This window comes from Lepisosteus oculatus, chromosome 6, assembly GCF_040954835.1.
Source record: "Lepisosteus oculatus isolate fLepOcu1 chromosome 6, fLepOcu1.hap2, whole genome shotgun sequence".
NCBI classification, from domain to species: domain Eukaryota; kingdom Metazoa; phylum Chordata; class Actinopteri; order Semionotiformes; family Lepisosteidae; genus Lepisosteus; species Lepisosteus oculatus.
Genome location: NC_090701.1, coordinates 3309705 through 3329396, shown reverse-complemented (window position 1 = coordinate 3329396; position 19692 = coordinate 3309705). Strand labels below are relative to the sequence as shown.

The 19692-nt window shown below is 45.8% G+C and overlaps 1 protein-coding gene across 1 annotated transcript in view; it reads right to left on the bottom strand.

Annotated features, from left to right (window-relative positions):
• Positions 1-19692, bottom strand: part of bmp6 (bone morphogenetic protein 6) — a 45063-nt gene that overhangs the window by 12442 nt on the left and 12929 nt on the right. The window contains exons 2-3 of the mRNA XM_006634473.3: positions 7122-7314; positions 2271-2419 (exon numbers count right to left, since the gene is read on the bottom strand). Coding sequence (XP_006634536.1) covers positions 2271-2419; positions 7122-7314 — 342 coding nt within the window. The remainder of the gene's footprint in view (positions 1-2270; positions 2420-7121; positions 7315-19692) is intronic.

Genomic DNA, 19692 nt, shown 5'->3' with positions numbered 1-19692 from the left:
GGCGGTCTAATTGCCGAAGTGCAGCCAATTCATCCAATCCTCTTTAACAGGGGGTGGGACTTACACTAATTGACATTGAGGAAGAGCACGGTCGTAGGGATTATTCACCTTGGAAGATAGACTTCCCATTTCCCCTATAGCAGACTGATTGTGAACAGACTTGGAGAGATTATCGCTATTGTTATCGTATTTCTGGAGAGACATCAACTGGAAGTTAGAGATCACCGCCATGTCTGGTCTATCTCTGGACAATGCCATCTGTTTAACCCAGGCAGAAGCTTGCTTCAAACGGTCTATCCTTTTCAAAAGGAAACTTTGCTGGCCTCTCGTCCAGGTTGAGTTCACGAAGGTAATAAACAGAGATGACATGGAAAAGCTTTGTGGACATTGTTTCGTTTGTCTGGAACTGAGGGAGTGGATCTTAGCCAGGTTCAAGTGTTCCAAGCAATTACAGTATGTCCATTGCCTGCAGCAAAATCCATGTTGAAACAACACTTCCTACCACATTCCCACAAATTACATCCTCAAAGTGTGTCAGCATGGTCTGCAGCCCAAGGCACACCAGGATGTCCTCATGAAAACTGTACATCCATGTGTACATCACAGAAATGAAGCAATACTTGCACAATCGTGACCAACGACCATCCCTGAAGCGGAGAGACAGATTTTACATCAAGCTTTGTTTCGGAGGTAATTTTCCTTTTTATTCAACACTAGAAACTGACAGGACCATACCAAGAAGCGGGACAGAAATCCCGATGAGGAACATTTCCAGAGATTGTGAGTTTAATTGTATTTTAATGGCACTTTCTTTTCCTCTATTTCCTAATATCAGAGATATTTCTTGGTCTGCTTTTTTATGTAGCCTACCGATCTCGAATCGGTGCTCTTGAACGTCATATGCTCTCCCTGTGCTTCAGGAACGAATAGGATGCCCCTCCCTGATCCTGCCCCTCCCCTCCCGGGTATGATCCTGGCATAGCAGGGCTTTTTCCAGAAACCTTAGAAACAATGTGGCACATGCTTTCAGAGCAGCTACAGGACTGTGCCAGCTGAGGTCTATACTCCCACAGGAACACGGCACCGATGACCTCATCCAAGCTGGATTCTGAACCTGGGGAACGGCGTTCCAACTCTGATGAGTCCGACTTTGTCTTTGCACTGCGGCTGATGGTCCAGAGATGCTTGATCAGGACACAGCTGGGAAGAGGTCAGGTCCCTCTGTTCCAGCACACTGCCATTTTGTCGGATACAGTAGGTCCTTGATCTCATTCCTGGCCCCGTCACCTGGATGGTTCTCTCACATCATAGAGAGCCCAGGCCCAAGCAGGTGGGGGAAGGTACCAAATGCAGCTGCAACAAAAGAGTACAGAACGCCGTCCTGGGAGTGCATCTGCAGCTTGCTGAGCCCTTCGATAGGCACTGTGCTCCGATGGGAAGTTTTCCTGACTTTTGGTCACCCACACTTTGCAGCAAGTAATGTATTTTTTGGAGTACCTAAATTAGTTGCTCTGGGCAGACTGACAAGTCGTGCAATATGCCAAACTGAGGAGACTGCCTGTAGGTACAGTATCCCTTTCAACAACCCTGGCTTTGCGACACAACCAGGTATTGGGCATAAGACTGTATCCCTGTCTTCACCTCAGACATACTTGTCAGAGAACAGAAATAATCATTGTCTACAGTTTCTTTTGCTCGCTGATGAACATCTTTCTTGTTCATCAGCCAGCACTGAGTTCCTATCATTCCTGTCTTACCTGCTGAAAATTCCTACAGATGCATATGAGCAAGACAGCTTCCCTTAGCAGGAGAGACACTTATTCCTGGAGAGGTTTAGGAGGACCTGGAGCCCATCCCGGAGACACAGGACACAAGATGGAACGACATCCCGCAAGGGACAGCGGTGTATTACAAGGCAGGACTACACCCAGGCCACAGTGTGACATGCACACACGGACAGTGAACTCTGGCGTGAAGTCTTTGGGAAGTGGGAAAAACCCAACGACATCAAGGGGTGAACAGACTACACACCCAGAAGAATCTCCACTCTGAACCTGAAAACTGAACCTAGGATACAACTTAATTGCTAACATAAGTGCATTAAGTTTCCCAAATTGATTAATATTGAAAGGCATTAAAATGAGTATTGTAACTAACAGCATTTAACATTTTTAATGCCTTTACGTATAGACAGCTATCTTACTATTTGCTTAGAAATCAGACGTTTCATGAAACTGCAAAATGTCCTCTCGCGGCCGAGAGCTCCTTACCGCTGCTGGCCTCCACGCTAAACTGGAGCCCCAGATTGTGTCGAGGGTTCATCACCCAGAGGTTACTGGTGGCGGTGATGTCAAACTCCAGCCAGCCTTCGTCGGTGGCCCACAGCTTCCGAGACTCCAGGAGAAAAAGATCAGCGTCTCTGCGAGAAGGAGAGGTACAGGTCAGATGAACCCTTCTGCTTCCCGTCCGCCTCATGCACACTAGTTGCAAGGCTCGTCCGGGCCTTGCACTCCTCCAGTAACACTCCTGAGCTTTTCATCTTCTTGTACTGCCGACAGTCACGCAGTGGAACCTAAGGAGCCCCACAAGCCCGTTTGGCAGTCACCCGCAGAGCCCGCAGAGCCCAGCTGGCCGCAGCTGAAGAGCCGGCTCTCCCGCGGTGGAGCGCACTGCCTGCACATGGGCCACACAGTGTGCCGCAGGTGGGAACAGAATTCCCACTTTTGGATGGGTTGCTAGCCTACTAGTCGAGGTGTTCACTATGGGGAGCATACACAGCGCGGAAGAGAAGCGCAGAGCCTCTGCAATTTCACCGCTTTGGCACAGATTCATGGTCTTTGAGTCTGGATTGTACATGAAATACATGCTATAATATCCAGCTCAGTGACCCTCACTGTAACCAGCTGTACTCCCAGCATTATAACAGACAGAGGACTGTTATTGAGATTATACGCCTCAGAGACTGAGCCCCCCCGCCCCCAAACACACACACACACCTCTATCCTGAATCGCGAGAACCGGACGTAAGTTTTTCATATCGGCACGGACGCTCTTGCCTCACATGTGATCTGCCGTGTTGGGCTTTAAGGGCAGGGAACTGGGAAGGAAGGCCAAGTTACAGTAATCACACACGTCTGTAAATCTTCTGACTTCAAAGACAGCAATTAACCAGGTGTTCTGGGATTTTTTTTCCTTCTTCTTGTTACAAACCAAAGACTCCTTTGCAGTTTTATTAGGCATTAATTAGGGAGTTTGTTTTTTTAAAAAGATTTTCAGCCCAACCTTCCCTCTGGTAATTAATACACTGCCCTCAACTTGACGGTTTCTAAAGCTCTTTTTAACTGCCAAGACAAAGCAGGGCCTCTCCATCAGTGGAGGAGTGGTAGGGGAATGGTCCACTGTTAAAAAAAAAAACACACAACTTAAGGGTAATACTTTTTAAGGCACGGCTGCCTCCGACACCCCCACCACCCCCAAAACATGGCTGTAAACAGCTCTAGATCCGCGCACCCCCTCTGCGGGCCTGTCCCTGTCACAGCACATGCTGAGGCAATGACCCCTGGAAAAAGAAGGTGCTCCTGCCTGGCACACAAGAAACTAGAGGCTGTAAACCAGAGGACGCAGCTGACAGGGGTGAGTGTTGGAGTGAGTCAGAAGGCCACAAAAGTTACAAGTAAGAGGCCATTCATCCCATCAAGCACATTAAATATTAAACCAACAAAGAACAAGAGGTTTCTAGAAGTTGAGATCGTAGCTTATCGAACTGAAGATCTCATCCAAATGTTTCTTGAAAGAAGTGTCATCTTCAACAGCGTGGCTATATAGCTTGCTCCAGACGTCACAACGCTTTCAGCCTGGACTTGTCTCCTTGGTATTATATATTATATATACATAGAACACTGAGCAAACCGATCGGGTGATTGTTAAGATCAATATTTTGTTAACAATACTACTGAAAGTCACGCGATTTCCTAAGGAACGGGCGACTCAGGTGTCAAGATGTGTTAAGGACCTGTTTCAAAAACCATTAAAAAAACACAGGATTATGAATTCTCACCACAAGACAAATGAAAAACAAAATCGCCATGCCCTACTAGAGATTGATAATGAAGATGAGTGAAGATCACAGCAGGATAGAGAGCTGTCCAGAGGATGGGTCTGCAGAGACCAGGAAACGGGCCTTATGAGGGACCAGCTTGATAGAACCACTAACACTAGAACTCTGACTTCCGTCTGATCCACCTCACCTCTGATCATTTTCAGACTGCAGCAGCGGCGGGCAATTCTCGAAGACGAAACAAGCTGAATGACCGCTCAGCCCAGCGGGGTCTTGACGAGACCCCCGCTTGCCTGCTGGGTACGGGTGCGATTCCCCCCTGCCCCTCCGCTCTCAGGTCTGGGAGGAGACTGAAGATCATCCGCTGGTCTGCCAAAAGCAGACCCAGTTAAATCTACACGACGGCATCGGTGAAACGGAGCACTTCCGAGCAGTCTTTGCCACTCCAAAGTCATGCGGAGTGCAGCACCAAACACTCAGACATTAATGAGAATATCGGGACGATGATCTTCGTTCCCTGGCTGGGAATCCACTATGAAAGTACCACATAATCATATGTAAAATGTTTGGCAAATACCTAAGACTTGCTATAATTGGGAGGGGTACTGAAATCACCACTTTAATCTACCAGCTACTCTCTGGTTGATAACAGTTTTGTTTTACAAAACCCAAGAACAATATTCAAGGCAGTTATAGAGAGCAGGAGACACTAGCTGTGCAAAAGAACGCTTAGCTCACCTTATTTTCTGGATTAAAATTATCGGTTTAGCTTTAATAACTGCTTAGCGCACGGGAATATGTTGTCTGAGGTGATGTTTTGTCTAGATAACCGTTTTTCTCTGACCAGATATGTCATTATTATTGGAGGAAGAGTTGCAATCATGCAAATACATTATATCCCAAAGACCTCGGGCCCTGCCAGATTAATCAGTTCATCAGCAACTGCACACATCTGCCAGGTAGCACAAAACATAAATGATGTTATAATTTGCTTGAAGGTAAACTTCTACTTTAAAACGATCACAAAAATAAGGCCAACAAGTGTTTTCATTCCAAAACAGCATTCAGACAGTCTACATAGCCATATCTTAAAATGTAAGTTCTTAATGTATTAAAATAAATAGCTAGATCAGAGTGTTTCCCAAATTTTGTGTGCTGGATGAAGTGCCCTATTAAAACAACAAAGTGATCACAAAGACAAGACAGAATTCATTTTGCCACTTTTTTGGAATGTACAAGAGAAAGGAGGTACATTTAGAACAATAGCAGCCTAGAGTTACTTATAAATCCTGATTTATAAATTTAAATCAGTATTCTACATAAAAAGGGAACCTGTATATAATGTCAGGACAGTGATAATAATCAGCATCACTATTAATGATAATCAGAAGATAATTTTCTGCTGGTCACGTCACATTTTTGAATATGGAAGGGACTGTTCTGACACCGATGGTCACGCCTTGGTCAAATTCAATAACCTGCAGGTCTGTACCACCATTGACATTGCAAGCCTGGCCTCAAAGCACAGCTTGCAATCAGAAACAAGCAGATGGTGTCCACAGTGCTAAACAGTACGTATACATATACAAAACCCACGCAGAGCCAAAGCATCTTCAAGGAAAAGCAAAAAATAAGTTTCACTTAAACCGTCTTGTTGGATGCCTGCAACTAAAAAATAATGCATGTTCATCAAACCCGCGGTTCCCTTTTATACAGCACTGGATACAAGATAATAACTTGTCCTTCTTCGCAGTGTCTTTCAGTAAGAGGAGTCCAACAGCAAAAACGAGGAAAAAAAAAAAGTGTTCAGAGCCACCTTTTTTTTTTAAACTGTCCTCAGACACTGCTCAAGCACTTTCACTGGCACTCAGCAGCACAATCTCCAAGGCTTGGTTTACAGCCGGCAATAAAGTTTAATTGGGCATTCAAAATGTTTCATCTACAGAAGCGATAAAAATTAAAATAAAAAACCAGCCACCGCAGTTTCACACAGGGATCTGCATCACAACATGGCGGGATGAGTGTTAGGAGGTGGCGGAAGGTCAATGTTGCAGATTCATACCAAGTCAGATACCTGAAATCTTGTGTTGAATTCACTGGCTCCTAGGCTGTTCACCTGAAATAAAACTACACATCACCCTCCTCTCCTGCCACCTAATCGGATTTTAGGCATGACAAAACTGAAAAACCAGGGGAAAAAGATCCATTTGTAAAGCTGTAACACTCTAGATCCGGGGAGAGGAGTGAAATTGGGTCACTTAAGAAAAAGGGCGTTTTCCACATCGCCACGCAGTACAGCAATATGCAGTTGTAAAAAGATGCGTCACTTCAGAGGAAACTAAGGCGTTATCCACTATTCCGTTATTTACTCAAGGAAATGCAATTAAATCCGATTCATTTCCAGATTAGAGTTTATTAGCCTCACAGTTTATGATAAAGATAATAACAACAATCCTTAGAAACAGGAGAATCATAAAAGCGTCAGCGATACCATGGTTTTTTAACAGACTCGTTTGTATGGGTCCCAAGCTTTCATCGTCTCATCGTTTGGGGTCACAAATGAGAGATGGCTGCCTCCCGAGACGCTCCAGAACCTCAACTGATCTCAATTTTAAAACACGAGTACGGCACCTGTGAAATTGTCTCCCCCCCCCCCCCCAATTTAGTAAATGATCTCTGTTCTCCAGAATTAAACCCAACAGCCTGGGCCAACGAGGATGCCCTGGCGACGATGCTCAGAGAGAGAGAAAAGAGAGGGGTGGAGAGGTGGCTCTGTGTCTCAGGATCTGCGCCTGTGACTGGAAGGTTGCCGGTTCAAATCCCACAGCCGGCAGAGGAATCCTACTCCGTTGGGCCCCTGAGCAAGGGCCCTTCACCCCCAACTGCTCCAGGGGCGCCGTACAATGGCTGACCCTGCTCTCTGACCCCAATCTTCTCTCCCTGTCTGTGTGTCTCATGGAGAGCAAGCTGGGGTCTGCGAAAAGACAAATTCCTAATGCAAGAAATTGTATAGGGCCAATAAAGCAACATTAACACATTATTATCAAAAGCCGATCCTTCCTACCTGTCCTCGTACTCCTGCACCACCTGGTAGACGGAGATGACGAAGGTCTCGTTCTTGAAGGCCTCGCTGACGCACTCCTTGTAGATCCGGAACTCGGCCGCCGTGACGGCTTCTCCCTCGGGGATCTGGGACAGGTTGAACCTGAACTCCCGGTGGTGCCGCCGCCGTGGCGAGAGCTCTCGGTCGTGCTGCGCTGCAGGAGGAGACATCGGGGACCAGGCCGTCAGGCGCTGCGTCTGCTGGCGCCCCCTATCCCACGCTCCACTTGACAGATTTCGACAGCGTAGAGAAAGACTGGGCAGCATATAGAAGCTATCCCGCTGGCTACAGCACATACACTACACACGCACAGCAGGAGCAATGCGTTGGTGTTCAAAAACCAAAATCGGAAGGAAACAACAGGGGAGAACGTTAAAAACATCGGGGCTTGAAACTTTTGGCTTTACATGATAATGTGTTATAGGCTACTGAAAATCTGAATTCTGGCCATTACAAAGTTTTGAATCACCTCCCCGTTCGGACACTCGTGCGCACCAACCAGTAAAACTGAGCTCCTCCAGCACCTAGGTCAGTCCTCTGCCTCTGTGCACTGTTCTGTCAAGCACTTGGACAGGCTGCTCACTACGGAAGGGATTAGATTAGAATAAATCGACTGACTGGACAGATTGACAGGCGGACAGACAGCAAATCAACAGCTTCTATCTTTCTTTCTGGGAACCTCCGTATCGAAGTTAAAAAAAAAAAGTTCAGGATAGCAGAAGACTGGCTGGACAATTTGACTGTTCTGTGCTTTGAGTGCATTCCTGCTGCTGCAGAACAAATTTTGCCACCCCTCAAAGAGAATACCACGTTTCGGAAAATAAGGAAGTTATTGTTTTCGCCTGTAACAAAACCCAAGTAACTTCGAAATGTCTGTCTGACTGCCGTGCGTCTGTGGAGGTCACAAAAGCAAGATCACCACAGGAAGGAGGAGGACAGGGACAGGAAATACCGTTTCACAATTTTTACAATCTGAAAGTGTCCCCCGGCCACCCCCCAGCTCACAGCTGTATTCTAGGGTATTTTAGCACAGGCAGAGCCGGCTGCCACCCATTTAACACAAGATGAACGGATGAAGTGTCCCACCATGACACGACCTCCATCCGTCCTTAAAAACCCCGCGTTTCCGTTCGGCTTCCCCCGCCATCGGAGGAGGGAATTAAGTTGTATAACAGCAAGGGCAAACGAGCACAAAGAGACTGCTGCTGCACATGATGAATTACAGTAGCAGCCCGAAGGAGGTTCAGACGTCTGACAGAACTTCCCAGGTTTCTTCTCTTCAAACAATCTCTACAGGGCGCACAGCAGCACATGTGCTACTAATCAGGAGCTGGTGTTCTTCAGAGGTTTAGGCTGAGGCGGGAGAGGCTCCCCAAACAGACCTCATTTAAAATCCCAGCTCACACACCAATTGACTGGCCACCCTTGGCCAAACCACTCACGTGTGGCTATCAGAACCAACCGGGCATGACAAGCAATAAGTCTGCCGATTCCAGCGTAGCTCACATTACCCCGAAGGGAGTCTCTCTCAGAACAAAAACACACACTTTTGCACATCAGACGTAGTGAGTGAATACAGGCCAACTTTCGGGAAAGGTTTTTCACCATATCTTTGAAGAACATCACATGCACACGATAGATTTGAACACCTTTTACCATTTTCTCTGAATTACAGTACTTTTCAAACATTAGGGAAAAAAATGCCATCGAAAATGTGTTTTAGTTTTCAGGTCAGAGAGTATATCAGCCCTTAGTCTATGGGAGGATACGCTTAGAAGCATCCACCAGGAGAAAGTAGATCTCCTGTCCAAATCTGGCCACCACTGTCCAGGAAAACCTTTAGCACGGAACAAGACACGCCTGTTTTCAAGCAGAGAAACGATCTGAAATTTACGTGACAGTAGATTACTGCAATGCAGTTCGATTCGGTAAGAACTGGCCTGTCAGATTGAAATTAAGGCAACATATTTAACCAAAATCCATCCATTCATTCATTCATTTTCTAACCACTTCTTCCGATTCAGGGTCTCTGGTTACTAGGCAGGGTACACCCTGGAAGAGATGCCAGTCCATCACAGGAGAGACTGGCACCGACAGACACCGACCGGTAGGTTAATTGGACTTAGGTGTGTGTATGTTTTTGGACTGTGGGAGGAAATCCACGCACACACAGGCGGAGCACAGAAACTCCAAGCAGAGAGCACCCCCAGCCCTGGAAACTGAAGCCCAGAGGCCCCAGTGCTTCAAGGCAGCGATGCTACATGGTAGCGATGTTTTAACAAAAGCATCACATTGTCAGCCGACGTAGGAAACTCTTTTCCACATTTGTGTACCCTGACCTGTATAACATACTGTACTGTACAATAAATCACTGTACAGTATAACAACGTTCATTCAGCAGCTATCACTACAGAGTATATCCCTGCACAGGGTGTACATGTTGACAGCAGGCACACCGATTTAGCTGAACATATTAAACATTGCGACATTATAAGCCACTAAGCACTAAACAAGAGAAGTACCGAAGCTCCAAAGCCGAGCCTTGCAAACTGAAGACTCGGACAAGAGGCATTCAGTTTATCTTAAGAATTTCCATTGTCAGAAGGAATTTTAGCAGACCGTTTATTTGCAGCCTGAGGGCTCCGGGAGATGCAATGACTTTGGAGGCCTGTACGATGAGTAAGTACTCTTTAGGAGCACATCACCGCCTTCTCTCAAAGCCGAGTCTTTTCTAACGGACAAACCTATCCAACAAAAATTAAAACGCAAGATGCAAGGTCAGTCGCATGCTGACCTGAGCAATGAACTGCCGTGCTCAGAAGCATATTCCAGGTAGGGCCATCACACACACTCTTACACCACCAGAAATACCCCCCCTGACCTAAGGAAGTGGACATTATCACTAGGTGCTGACCCTGATCTCCTGAAGCCACTGTGATAGGCGGGATATGGATAGGATACAGCAACCAATGAGGACGGACTTTCTAAACCTTGAACTCCACAAAGAGAAACTGACTAAAAAAAGCACTGCTGGTTTCTGGTGAACTTTACCCTTCGTTGTGGGGAAACACCAAAATGCCTTTGGTCTCCTGTGAGCTGACTGATGAAACTTTACGCCGTAAGAGATACGCTAACCCACATTAACAGGAGTGTTTGCATTTCAGTTCATACCAGCAATTAACACCAGCACTCAAGGGGAAAGACTTCCAACTACACGTTAAACAAGAATGAAACCCGCCTTGCCTTAGACCTCCCAAGTACTTCTGCCTCTGAGCAGTGCTTAGGAACCCTGATGCCAGTGAATTGCAAGGTGTAAAGTGACAAATAATAGCGCATGATGTATTCTTTTGTATAGGCTGTGCAGGTAGAAAATTCCCCAAGTGTGTAATAAAAGAGAGGAATGTTTAAAATTCGGAAAATGAACATGTGGGAGAAAGGGTAAGGCGCAGGGTACAATTAAAAGTTCTTTAAAAAGGTAGAACTATCCAGTCGAGGGACCGGCACACAGGGCAGTTGAGATGGGTGGGGTTCTTCAGTGGCAGCTTGCGTTGCTGTCTCACTGCTGCCGAGTCCTGGGTCTGATTCTGGCCTGAACTGCCTGCTCTCCCAATGCTACATCTTCCAAAGGCAGGCCGGCTCGGTGAGCTGCTGCACATCTGTGGCCCACGGCGGACAATATTTTTGGGCGGCCCTGCGGAGCGTAGCCCTAGAGGCAGCATGCATTTTCGAGAAACGGTCGACAAACGATGAATAGAGCATCGGGTGAAAACAGAAAGCTAGTATGAAACGGAGATTGGGCTTGTGAACAGCTGCGATCACTGCTCTGGACTCTGGACAGGAAGAGTCCCTTCAGCAAGGTGCAAGATGAAAAGTGTCAGCCCCTAGAAATTAATAACACATGGACATCGGTGTTTGTGATTTCATCAATAATACCTAGCAGCTAACAAAAGGCCTTGAGCTTCAGAATTCAGCAGTTGCTTTGCGGAGTGGCGCGACAGTGGTCACTAGTCCTCTCCGCACTTCCCTCCAGATTACCTCGTGCTTTTTGGAGTGGGATAACGCAACGTCACTGTTAAATTGCCAGGAATCGGGAGTGCGAGGGTGACGCTAAAACAGCATTAAAAACCAGAGCGCCCACTAAATTGCAGGAGTTAAAACGCTGAATCGCTTCTGCAACTGCAAAAGGCTCCTGCCTTTCTAATGTTACGGTCATTAACTGGAATGGTTTCATACAAAGAAGAGTTTCTTAGTTTCAGTTATGAAAACAACCCAAAATAAAAAGTTTTCTTTAAAAAAAAAAGCCTCTCGGCCAGCACGCTTCCTTCCCTGGCTCGGCTTCCCGATTTCGGGACTCTGAAGTTGGGAGGTGGGCGGGCGAGCTGTGGTCAGTGGTCAGCTGCAACTCTTACATTAGATGTTTTCCACAGTATCCCCGAGAGGAGACCTGCGGTCATCTGCATTTAATTCCTAAACCACATTTTGTCTTTTCCACCCACCCACAACCGCAAAGAAAAACAACTGGCAAGAAATGCAGGGGTTTTTTTTCTTCCTTCTTCACCGATTTTCTGGGAGACCTAGGGCTCTGGAGAGCCAACAACGTCACAAAAAAAGGCAACAAGACAAAAATGACTCCCGAAGCTCTAGACATCGGCCATTCAAAAACTAAGCCGCTTTCTGCTGACTAACGTTAGCGTGACCCAGCATTGATGTTTACAATAGTACACAGCTCATCTGGGAAAAGGCAGAATATTTATGTTAGCGTTTCCTCGTGGTGAAAATATTATTACTGCTTTACTCAGCTTGTGTACTTAGCTGTTGTCTCCATTTGGATATTGGTTCCAATTTCTAATTATAGTTGTGTGCTCTTTTTTTTTTTGGCATGCAGACTACTTAAAAAAGCAGTACAGGCCAGATCTGAAATGCAACAGAGCCCTGAAGAAGAAAACACTTGCTGCCTTAGAAGGCTGTGAGTACCCCTTCCTTTGACCCAAAGCGGCTCTGAAGCTCGTATTCTGAATTTACGTACTTTGCCATCATGGGTTTGAACAGTGGAGCGAAAAAGTGGCGTTTAACACACAAACTTTCCAAGAGTTTTTGGAACAAATATTTTGTGCCAATAATGCGTCGGACAGGGAGAAGCGAGCAGGCAAGAGGCAGCCGGGAACATGACGTTGGGGTGTCAGCACAGGCTTAACAACGTAATGAAAGAGGAGGAATTCAATGGCTGGCTTGTTAGAAAAACTACAGTATTCATCCACATTGTCAGCTAGGAGAAAAGATTTGTGTTTGCCAAGAAAATACCTTTAGTACAGTATCAGGACAGATGAGCTCAAATGTGTCCTTTTCATTCAGAGTCCAGAACAATGGCTTGGGAAAGTATTTAAAAGACACGTGCCCCGGAAAAAAAAATACTGCAGTGATTTTCTGCAGTCCGAGAAGCTCCTGTAAATTTTCCTCTTGTTACTTGTAATTAAAACAGTCATTAACCTGTCTGGAGAGAGAAAAAAAAAACCCAAATATCTCAGTGCAAAATGTAGAGGACAAAATGCTTTTGTTTTCCATTCCGAAAACAGTAGTAAACAGTACAAAGCAAAGCCAGGAGAAAGAACTAAAATAAACACGACAGTAAATCATTATTGCTTATAAATACAGAAGGCGCTGTGCTAAATCGACACTGGCTACTGTACAGCTGATCTATTGGTTATGAATAAAGAGTGCCTTTGGCTGGAACTCTCTCAGTGACAAAACTACACAACCACTGTGACAACATACAGGACTATGGCATTGCTGCCCTGGGAAGAAATGACATTCGTTTCGCAGACCTTCAGGTTTTAATTTTTGAGTCAACTTGAATGGAGAGCACACTCTCCCACAGTGTCCTCAGTGCCAGCCCTAGCCCTTGGGCATGACTGGCAGGTCAGGACACCCGCTGTGCGTCGGGCAGGAAATGATTCGTTTCGTTTGTGTGCGACCCACTGTCAGAAAGGATCTTGCCTTGCATCTCATAAGGACACTGACTCCTGAAACAAAAAAAGTGACTTTTATATGTAAATTTTCATTTAATGCATTTTTCCTCCATGCAATCCATAAGTTATGCTTTGATGTTGTACTTGATTATGTCATCACTGTAAAATGCCGTACTCATACTGTATATAAAGATCGGGTCGTCTAATTTCTGATTAACAAAAGAGGAAAAACAACGCTCAGTATAATAAGAGGTACGCGTTTCCACCACAATCAAAGCCGTAGCACTTAGGAGGACTTTACATCTGACATTTTCCCCTTGACAGACAAGCAGACAGAGGACAACGTGTCTGACTGGGACACTGCTTGAGCTGACCAGCGGGTCAATGGAATAACTCCGGGAGACAGCTGCTACGGCACAGGCCAACCCTTTGGTGGAGGCTGACGGCACAGTTGCTGACCAGGTTCTTGTATTCCCGCAAGTTGGGAACTTTTCTGGTAGGGCATTGTGAGGTCTCACAGTGTTGGGATTACAATGGCGGGACATCACCGGAAGTTTGGTCAATTTAATTGCGAGAGATTTTTTTCCACGTTTCACATCATGACTGTGCTCCGACGTTTAAGTGAGTCACTTACTTTAATTTGGGATTCATGCAAGGTGAATGTCATACAGTGCATATGAATTTTAAACGAAGAACCCATCGTGTTCCTGTACTGAATGCAAGTCAGAATTTGTCATTGGAGTTTTAAAATGAGTAATGTGTATAGTACTTGAAGTTTGAAGTTTTCTGTAATTATGTTACAACCAAAATGGTCTAAGTCACTAATGAATGACTCACAGTTAATAATGCCTTAGTGATATACTTGCTTACAACGCAACATTATGCAGAGATGCAGAGGGGCGGAGCGGTGGCTCTGTGGCTCAGGATCTGCGCCTGTGGCTGGAAGGTTGCCGGCTTGTATCCCACAGCCAGCAGAGGAATCCTACTCCATTGGGCCCCTGAGCAAGGCCCTTCACCCCAACTGCTCCAGGAGCGCTGTATAAATGGCTGACCCTGCGCTCTGACCGGTCTGTGTGTCTCATGGAGAGCAAGCTGGGGTCTGCGAAAAGACGAATTCCTAATGCAAGGAATTGTATATGGCCAATAAAGTGATCTTATCTTATGATTCTTCGGAAGATTTACTTCAGAGTTTAATGCATGCCAAGGCCGGCTGCGTAAAAAGAGACAGAATGGTGCCACACCTCTCCCCACGTCTTTTCAGCAGCATGCTGTAGCAGTAGCCAGAGGACACATTGCCAACATGAAGTCTGCGAGTGCACCTGTTTCATTTACACCTTATATCAGACGGAGATGTTTGTGTGGTGATGTATTGAAACATAAACTCAGATTACAAGAGCTGCCTCATTTCCTTGCTGATCCTGTTCCCGATAGTAACCACGGGGACAAGGACAAGTAAGCAGGCTGACGCACCCTGCACGGACGGGTCCCGCATTGATTTGTTTTGTTTTTTATAAATTTACAAAGCGCCCATTATTTTCCAAAAATCGCCAACGGTACGTTTTTCACGTCTCGACCCGCAGCAGTGAACCATGCCACCGCACACGGGGGAGAATGAGGAAGTGTAGGCTGATTCTTTTAACCCGCCCACCTCCCAGCCAATCATCTTTTAACACATCGCGGGCGGCACCGCCCTGCGCCAGACGTCCAGCACCGATTGGAGGAGAGGCGCCTTCCTCTCTGACATCATCATATGCCTGCGGGAACACAGGTTGTCTACTCTTGACCATGCATACCACTTGGGGAAACCTGGACAAAGACAGCTAGTGTCTCGAACCCATGATCACAGAGCTCGACCTGCACCCAGGCAAGCACCTTTACTAGATGAGTCACTTGCTGCAATTTAAATTGACTTCCTTTTTCAAAACCCTGTCCTCCTCGATTATGCTTCATTCACACACGTGGAGAAAATCAGTATGATTTTTCAAGAGCATACTCAATAAACTAGAAAAACGTCCAACACAATCTTACGAAGTGTTTCATTTTTAACATAAAATCCATGAGAATATGGAATGATTCATTCCAACTATATTATTTGGCCTTTTTCACTTTGCTTGCTTCATATTTATTCTGGAACCAACTGTCTTAAACCAGGTCTGTCCTGACTGCTTGTAAAGAAATTAATTCAGCGGTTTATGCAAAACCCCTAAATTAAATGAGCTATCTCTGCGCCCCATGCAACAGCCTGACACGCAGACCTGAAAGAAGTCTCCAATGGTTAAACCAATAGAAGCCACTGCTGCCGGAGGTATTTTAGGAATTCAGATGTGTTTATGTAATTATACGTGAACGCTCTTAGGCTTTTACAATTTTTTTACAGTTCCAGAGGGAACCAAGTCACACATCCTAACAGCTCCCCTTTATCACTAATTGCACGTCCACATAATTAAAGGATCTGTTCACCCATTATTTTTCGGGAAATAATTAAGGTCCACAGATTCAGAACTTGCCTTTTTTTTTAAAAAAAAGGCTATTAAACACCCACTGATTGAGATTCAGGATATTCCTAAAACAGCTGGAACACACAAAAAGATGGGCTTCTAATATCCAGCTAGACTACACTGCATTAACAATTAAGTTGCACTTCTCTGGCAGAAAATGCATAAAGTTCACACATCCCTCATACACTGCTCCGTCTTATTACTGCTTCAATTAGACGGTGCACTAGGAAATGCCAACAAGATACTCTTCAAAAAGGATTACAAAAAGATTTCTGAAAAAAAACTTCAGCTGAGCGAGTGACAGGGATTCCAAGCATTTTGTTTCTCTAGGTTTGCTAGAACGGCACATCAGTCTTGAAAGCTGAAGCCTGGGGTTAACTGTAATAAAGTCAATAATACCATCATCTCTGGAGACACCTCTGCATAGCACCGGGTTCAGATACAGCACACCCCTTTCCTCCCGAAAACTCGCGAAGAAACGAGGACCTGGAAACAACAGTCGAACAAACCATATCCATCGCGCAACATCGAGCCGTTTAAATTGTATGACCTTACAATTCTACTCCGTTGTGGACCTGCTGGGGCTGTACGAGTGCGAGCACCATGCTTGGCCCTTGCTGCACCCTCAGCACAACGTGAGGGCGAGGTGTACAAATGGGTAATGGACCGGAAAAGCCTTCAATCCAAAGGCTCCATGGCGAGGAAAGGCTGCCTTCTGCAAATCCCCATGTTTGACATCCCATTTCCTGCCCACCGCTCCCGAGCAGATCACTTCCCCGCCCTGACGTCTCTACGTGACCCACAGACCAAGATCAAAAGTAGCCCACGGTGAGGTTCAGGCCAGTCATGGCTCATTTCCAGGATGACGAGTATATTGCCGATACGGACTTGTTATGCTGGCTTTGAAAGGGTCATCCAGGGACCTGGTGAGTGTTCGGAACCCGGAGTGCCACATGGTCTGTGATGGTGGGGCTTGAATGCCATTACTCCTAAGTCTCTGCACCGTTCATTTAGTGGTGTGTACGAACAGCTGGGAGTCTGAGCTTCTCACTCAATGACTCACTTGAATGCACGCACACACACACACACACTTCATTCTACAGGAGAAATGGTATTTCAAGCAGAACTACAAGACTATATGGAATATGGAGATCTCACGGCATGACACAAGAGCAACAATGAAACGCAAACTTCTTGTCCTCACACAAATGTGTACTCAAAAGCACAAAGGGTAGGGGGAAAGCCCAGAAAAATTGATATTTCCTTTCCTTACACTCTCTAACAAGAACGCTGGTGCCTAGAAAGCTGGGCAGCTTTATTTAGAAACAGAAAGAACAACAGTCAAGTCGAACAACAACGGTTATTTGAACAAACAAGGAGTGTCTAAACTGGGGCCTACCAAGTGACTCAACCAGTAAAGGTGCTTGCCCGAGTGCAGGTCAAGCTCTGTGATCACGGGTTCGAGCCACTAGCTGTCTTTGTCCAGGTTTCCCCAAGTGGTGGGGCAGCGGTATGCATGGTCAAGACAACCTGGGCTCCTGGGCTCCAACCAGGCATGCGGTGATGTCAGAGAGGAAGGCGCCTCTCCTCCAATCGCTGCTGGACGTCTGGCGCAGGGCGGTGCCGCCCGCGATGTGTTAAAAGATGATTGGCTGGGAGGTGGGCGGGTTGAAAGAATCAGCCTACACTTCCTCATTCTCCCCTGTGTGCGGTAGCAGGGTCGAGACGTGAAAAACGTACCGTTGGCGATTTTGGAAAATAATGGGCAATTGTGAATTTATTAAAAAACAAAACAAATCAATGCGGGACCCGTCCAGCCTGCTTTCTTGTCCTTGTCCCCGTGGTTACCATCGGGAACAGGATCTGCAAGGAAATGAGGCAGCTCTTTCAGTCTCATACCTGGATGTTACTGGGCGATTTTCATTTCCAATCTATCTCACAGTGCCGTTATGACAGACGCAGAATGGATTATATACATGCCTGAAATCCCCCATTCCAGGAACCCCCCTCTGTACTACCGCACGGACATGTGGGGATACAGTTAAGGATTTTATGAACACTTCAGAAAATGCTGTCATTTCCAAGATGTGTACAAAAAAAGATGTATAAAATTCTATACAGCAGACGGCATCTTTATAATAGACACTGAGTCATTTGTTTGAATTCAAAGATTAAGAGGTTTTCCCCAAGAGGAAAGAGGTTCAGTCTTTAACCCACAGCAACAGTCCTCAGTGCTGATATACCGAGATGGAGCTCTTAACTCTCTCGCTTACAGATTTTGAAATAATATTTATGGGAACAAATTAACACAAAAATAGCAATTGAACTCAAAAACAACTTGCTCAAAGGGCTGTGAGGTTATAAAACAAGCTATCCAGCCAGGTTGAAACCGATGCCCCTGACTTCGTTCAAGGACAGTTGATCCAGTAATATCATCATATAAGCCTGAGAGGAAGCCATTCAGCCCACCACTTGTAACCTTTCTCATGTTCTTACCTCTAACCCAGCCGAGCGTCTGAGCAAATCAGCCAAAACCACTGACCCGCTGGTGTGTTCAGCTTGAGAGACAACTGATCCAGCCGTTGTCTCACACACTGAACAAAGAAATAGCTCTACGGCTCTCATTATAAAGCTCTACCAGTGTATGCCAGGAAGCTGGCATTTCTGTGTTCAAGCTCAACGCATTTCTGAAGAGAACTTGATCCGAGCAGCCTACATGACCAGTACCGCTCCAATCCTTTGCTCCATCTGCTTTCGTATTAAGTATGAAACAGCCCAAATTAAACCTATTGCACGCTCACATGAAGGCATCTTTCTCTTGTGCGATGCATACAGTATAACAGAGAGTTAAGGAATTTATTCATTTCCACTAACATTATTCATACAAGAAAAATTTGAGCTTTCGAGCTACTGGTTTGAGTCGGTCCAGAAATACCAAAGCCTTGAAGTATTGCTCCCCTGCTCAGGGCAGCTTAAAGAGCAGCCGGGAAAAACAGTAAGTAAATAGAAATAAAAATACACTCTATATAGCCTTTGACGCATGTTCATTTTTTCGGTTTCGGAGTGCCGTACGTGCTTAATTTCGCGTTTGTTTTTTTTGTTTTTTTTACTCGCCGTCAAGTCTGTTTCCATTACTGTCAAGGTCTCTTTTATGGCCTTTACAGTTTTTTTTGGAAGCACACTGGCGGCCCGGCCCCAGCGGAGCCGCAGCCCTGCGCAGCAACCTGCTATAACGATCCGGCGTCCGCGGGAGCAGGTGTGCTTCTCGCATGCCACCGGGCCGCGCGCAGGCCGATTTAGAGGAGGAAGCCCATGTCAGACAGGGGAGATGAATTTTTCCGGAGGGAAATGATAAATAAGGAAAAAATATCTTTGTAAAAAGGAAACACAGCTGTTTCCAAAGGAGAAGTCAAAATAGTGGTGGGGAGCTTTCCAGAACTCCGCAGCAGAAACCAGTGCGTTTCCAAAGCAACCCTGCGGTGTATATATATATTTAACTGAAGCTCCGTACTCCCTGTTCTCTAGCAAAGCGAGATGCTCCTCAGTCTTTTTCAGACTTATTCCATGATCTTTCTTTTGCAACGTTAGGACCGTGATTGGAACAGGTTAATGAACCATTACAGGTCCGTAATGGCCTTCCCATTAGGTGTTCCCACCCAAAACCCAACCTTCCCCCCAGACTTTCCAGACTTTAAAACTCGTCTCTCAGCTCTGAACTCCGTGCTTCAGATGTGGTTCTGATAAATCGCAAAGATTTTTTTTATATATATATAGTTGTTTTTTTTTTAAACAAGGTTTGTTAATTCAAGGTAGAGAGAAAGAACAAACTTCTACGATAAGTCGTTTTTTTAAGTGAAATCATTACTTTGAGAACGGAGGAAATAAACGTACAGATGTGTGGAACACAAAGCAGTAGATCAAGGAGCTAAAGACCTCCCTGCCCCGAGCCCGGAGCGCTTTTTTGTTTTGGCACTACATCACGTTGAGAGGGCCACCCTTATGTACACTGGGGCTCGTAAATTTGTCAGCGGAGCCGTTCGCTGGCTTCACTGCGCTGGGTGTGCTTGT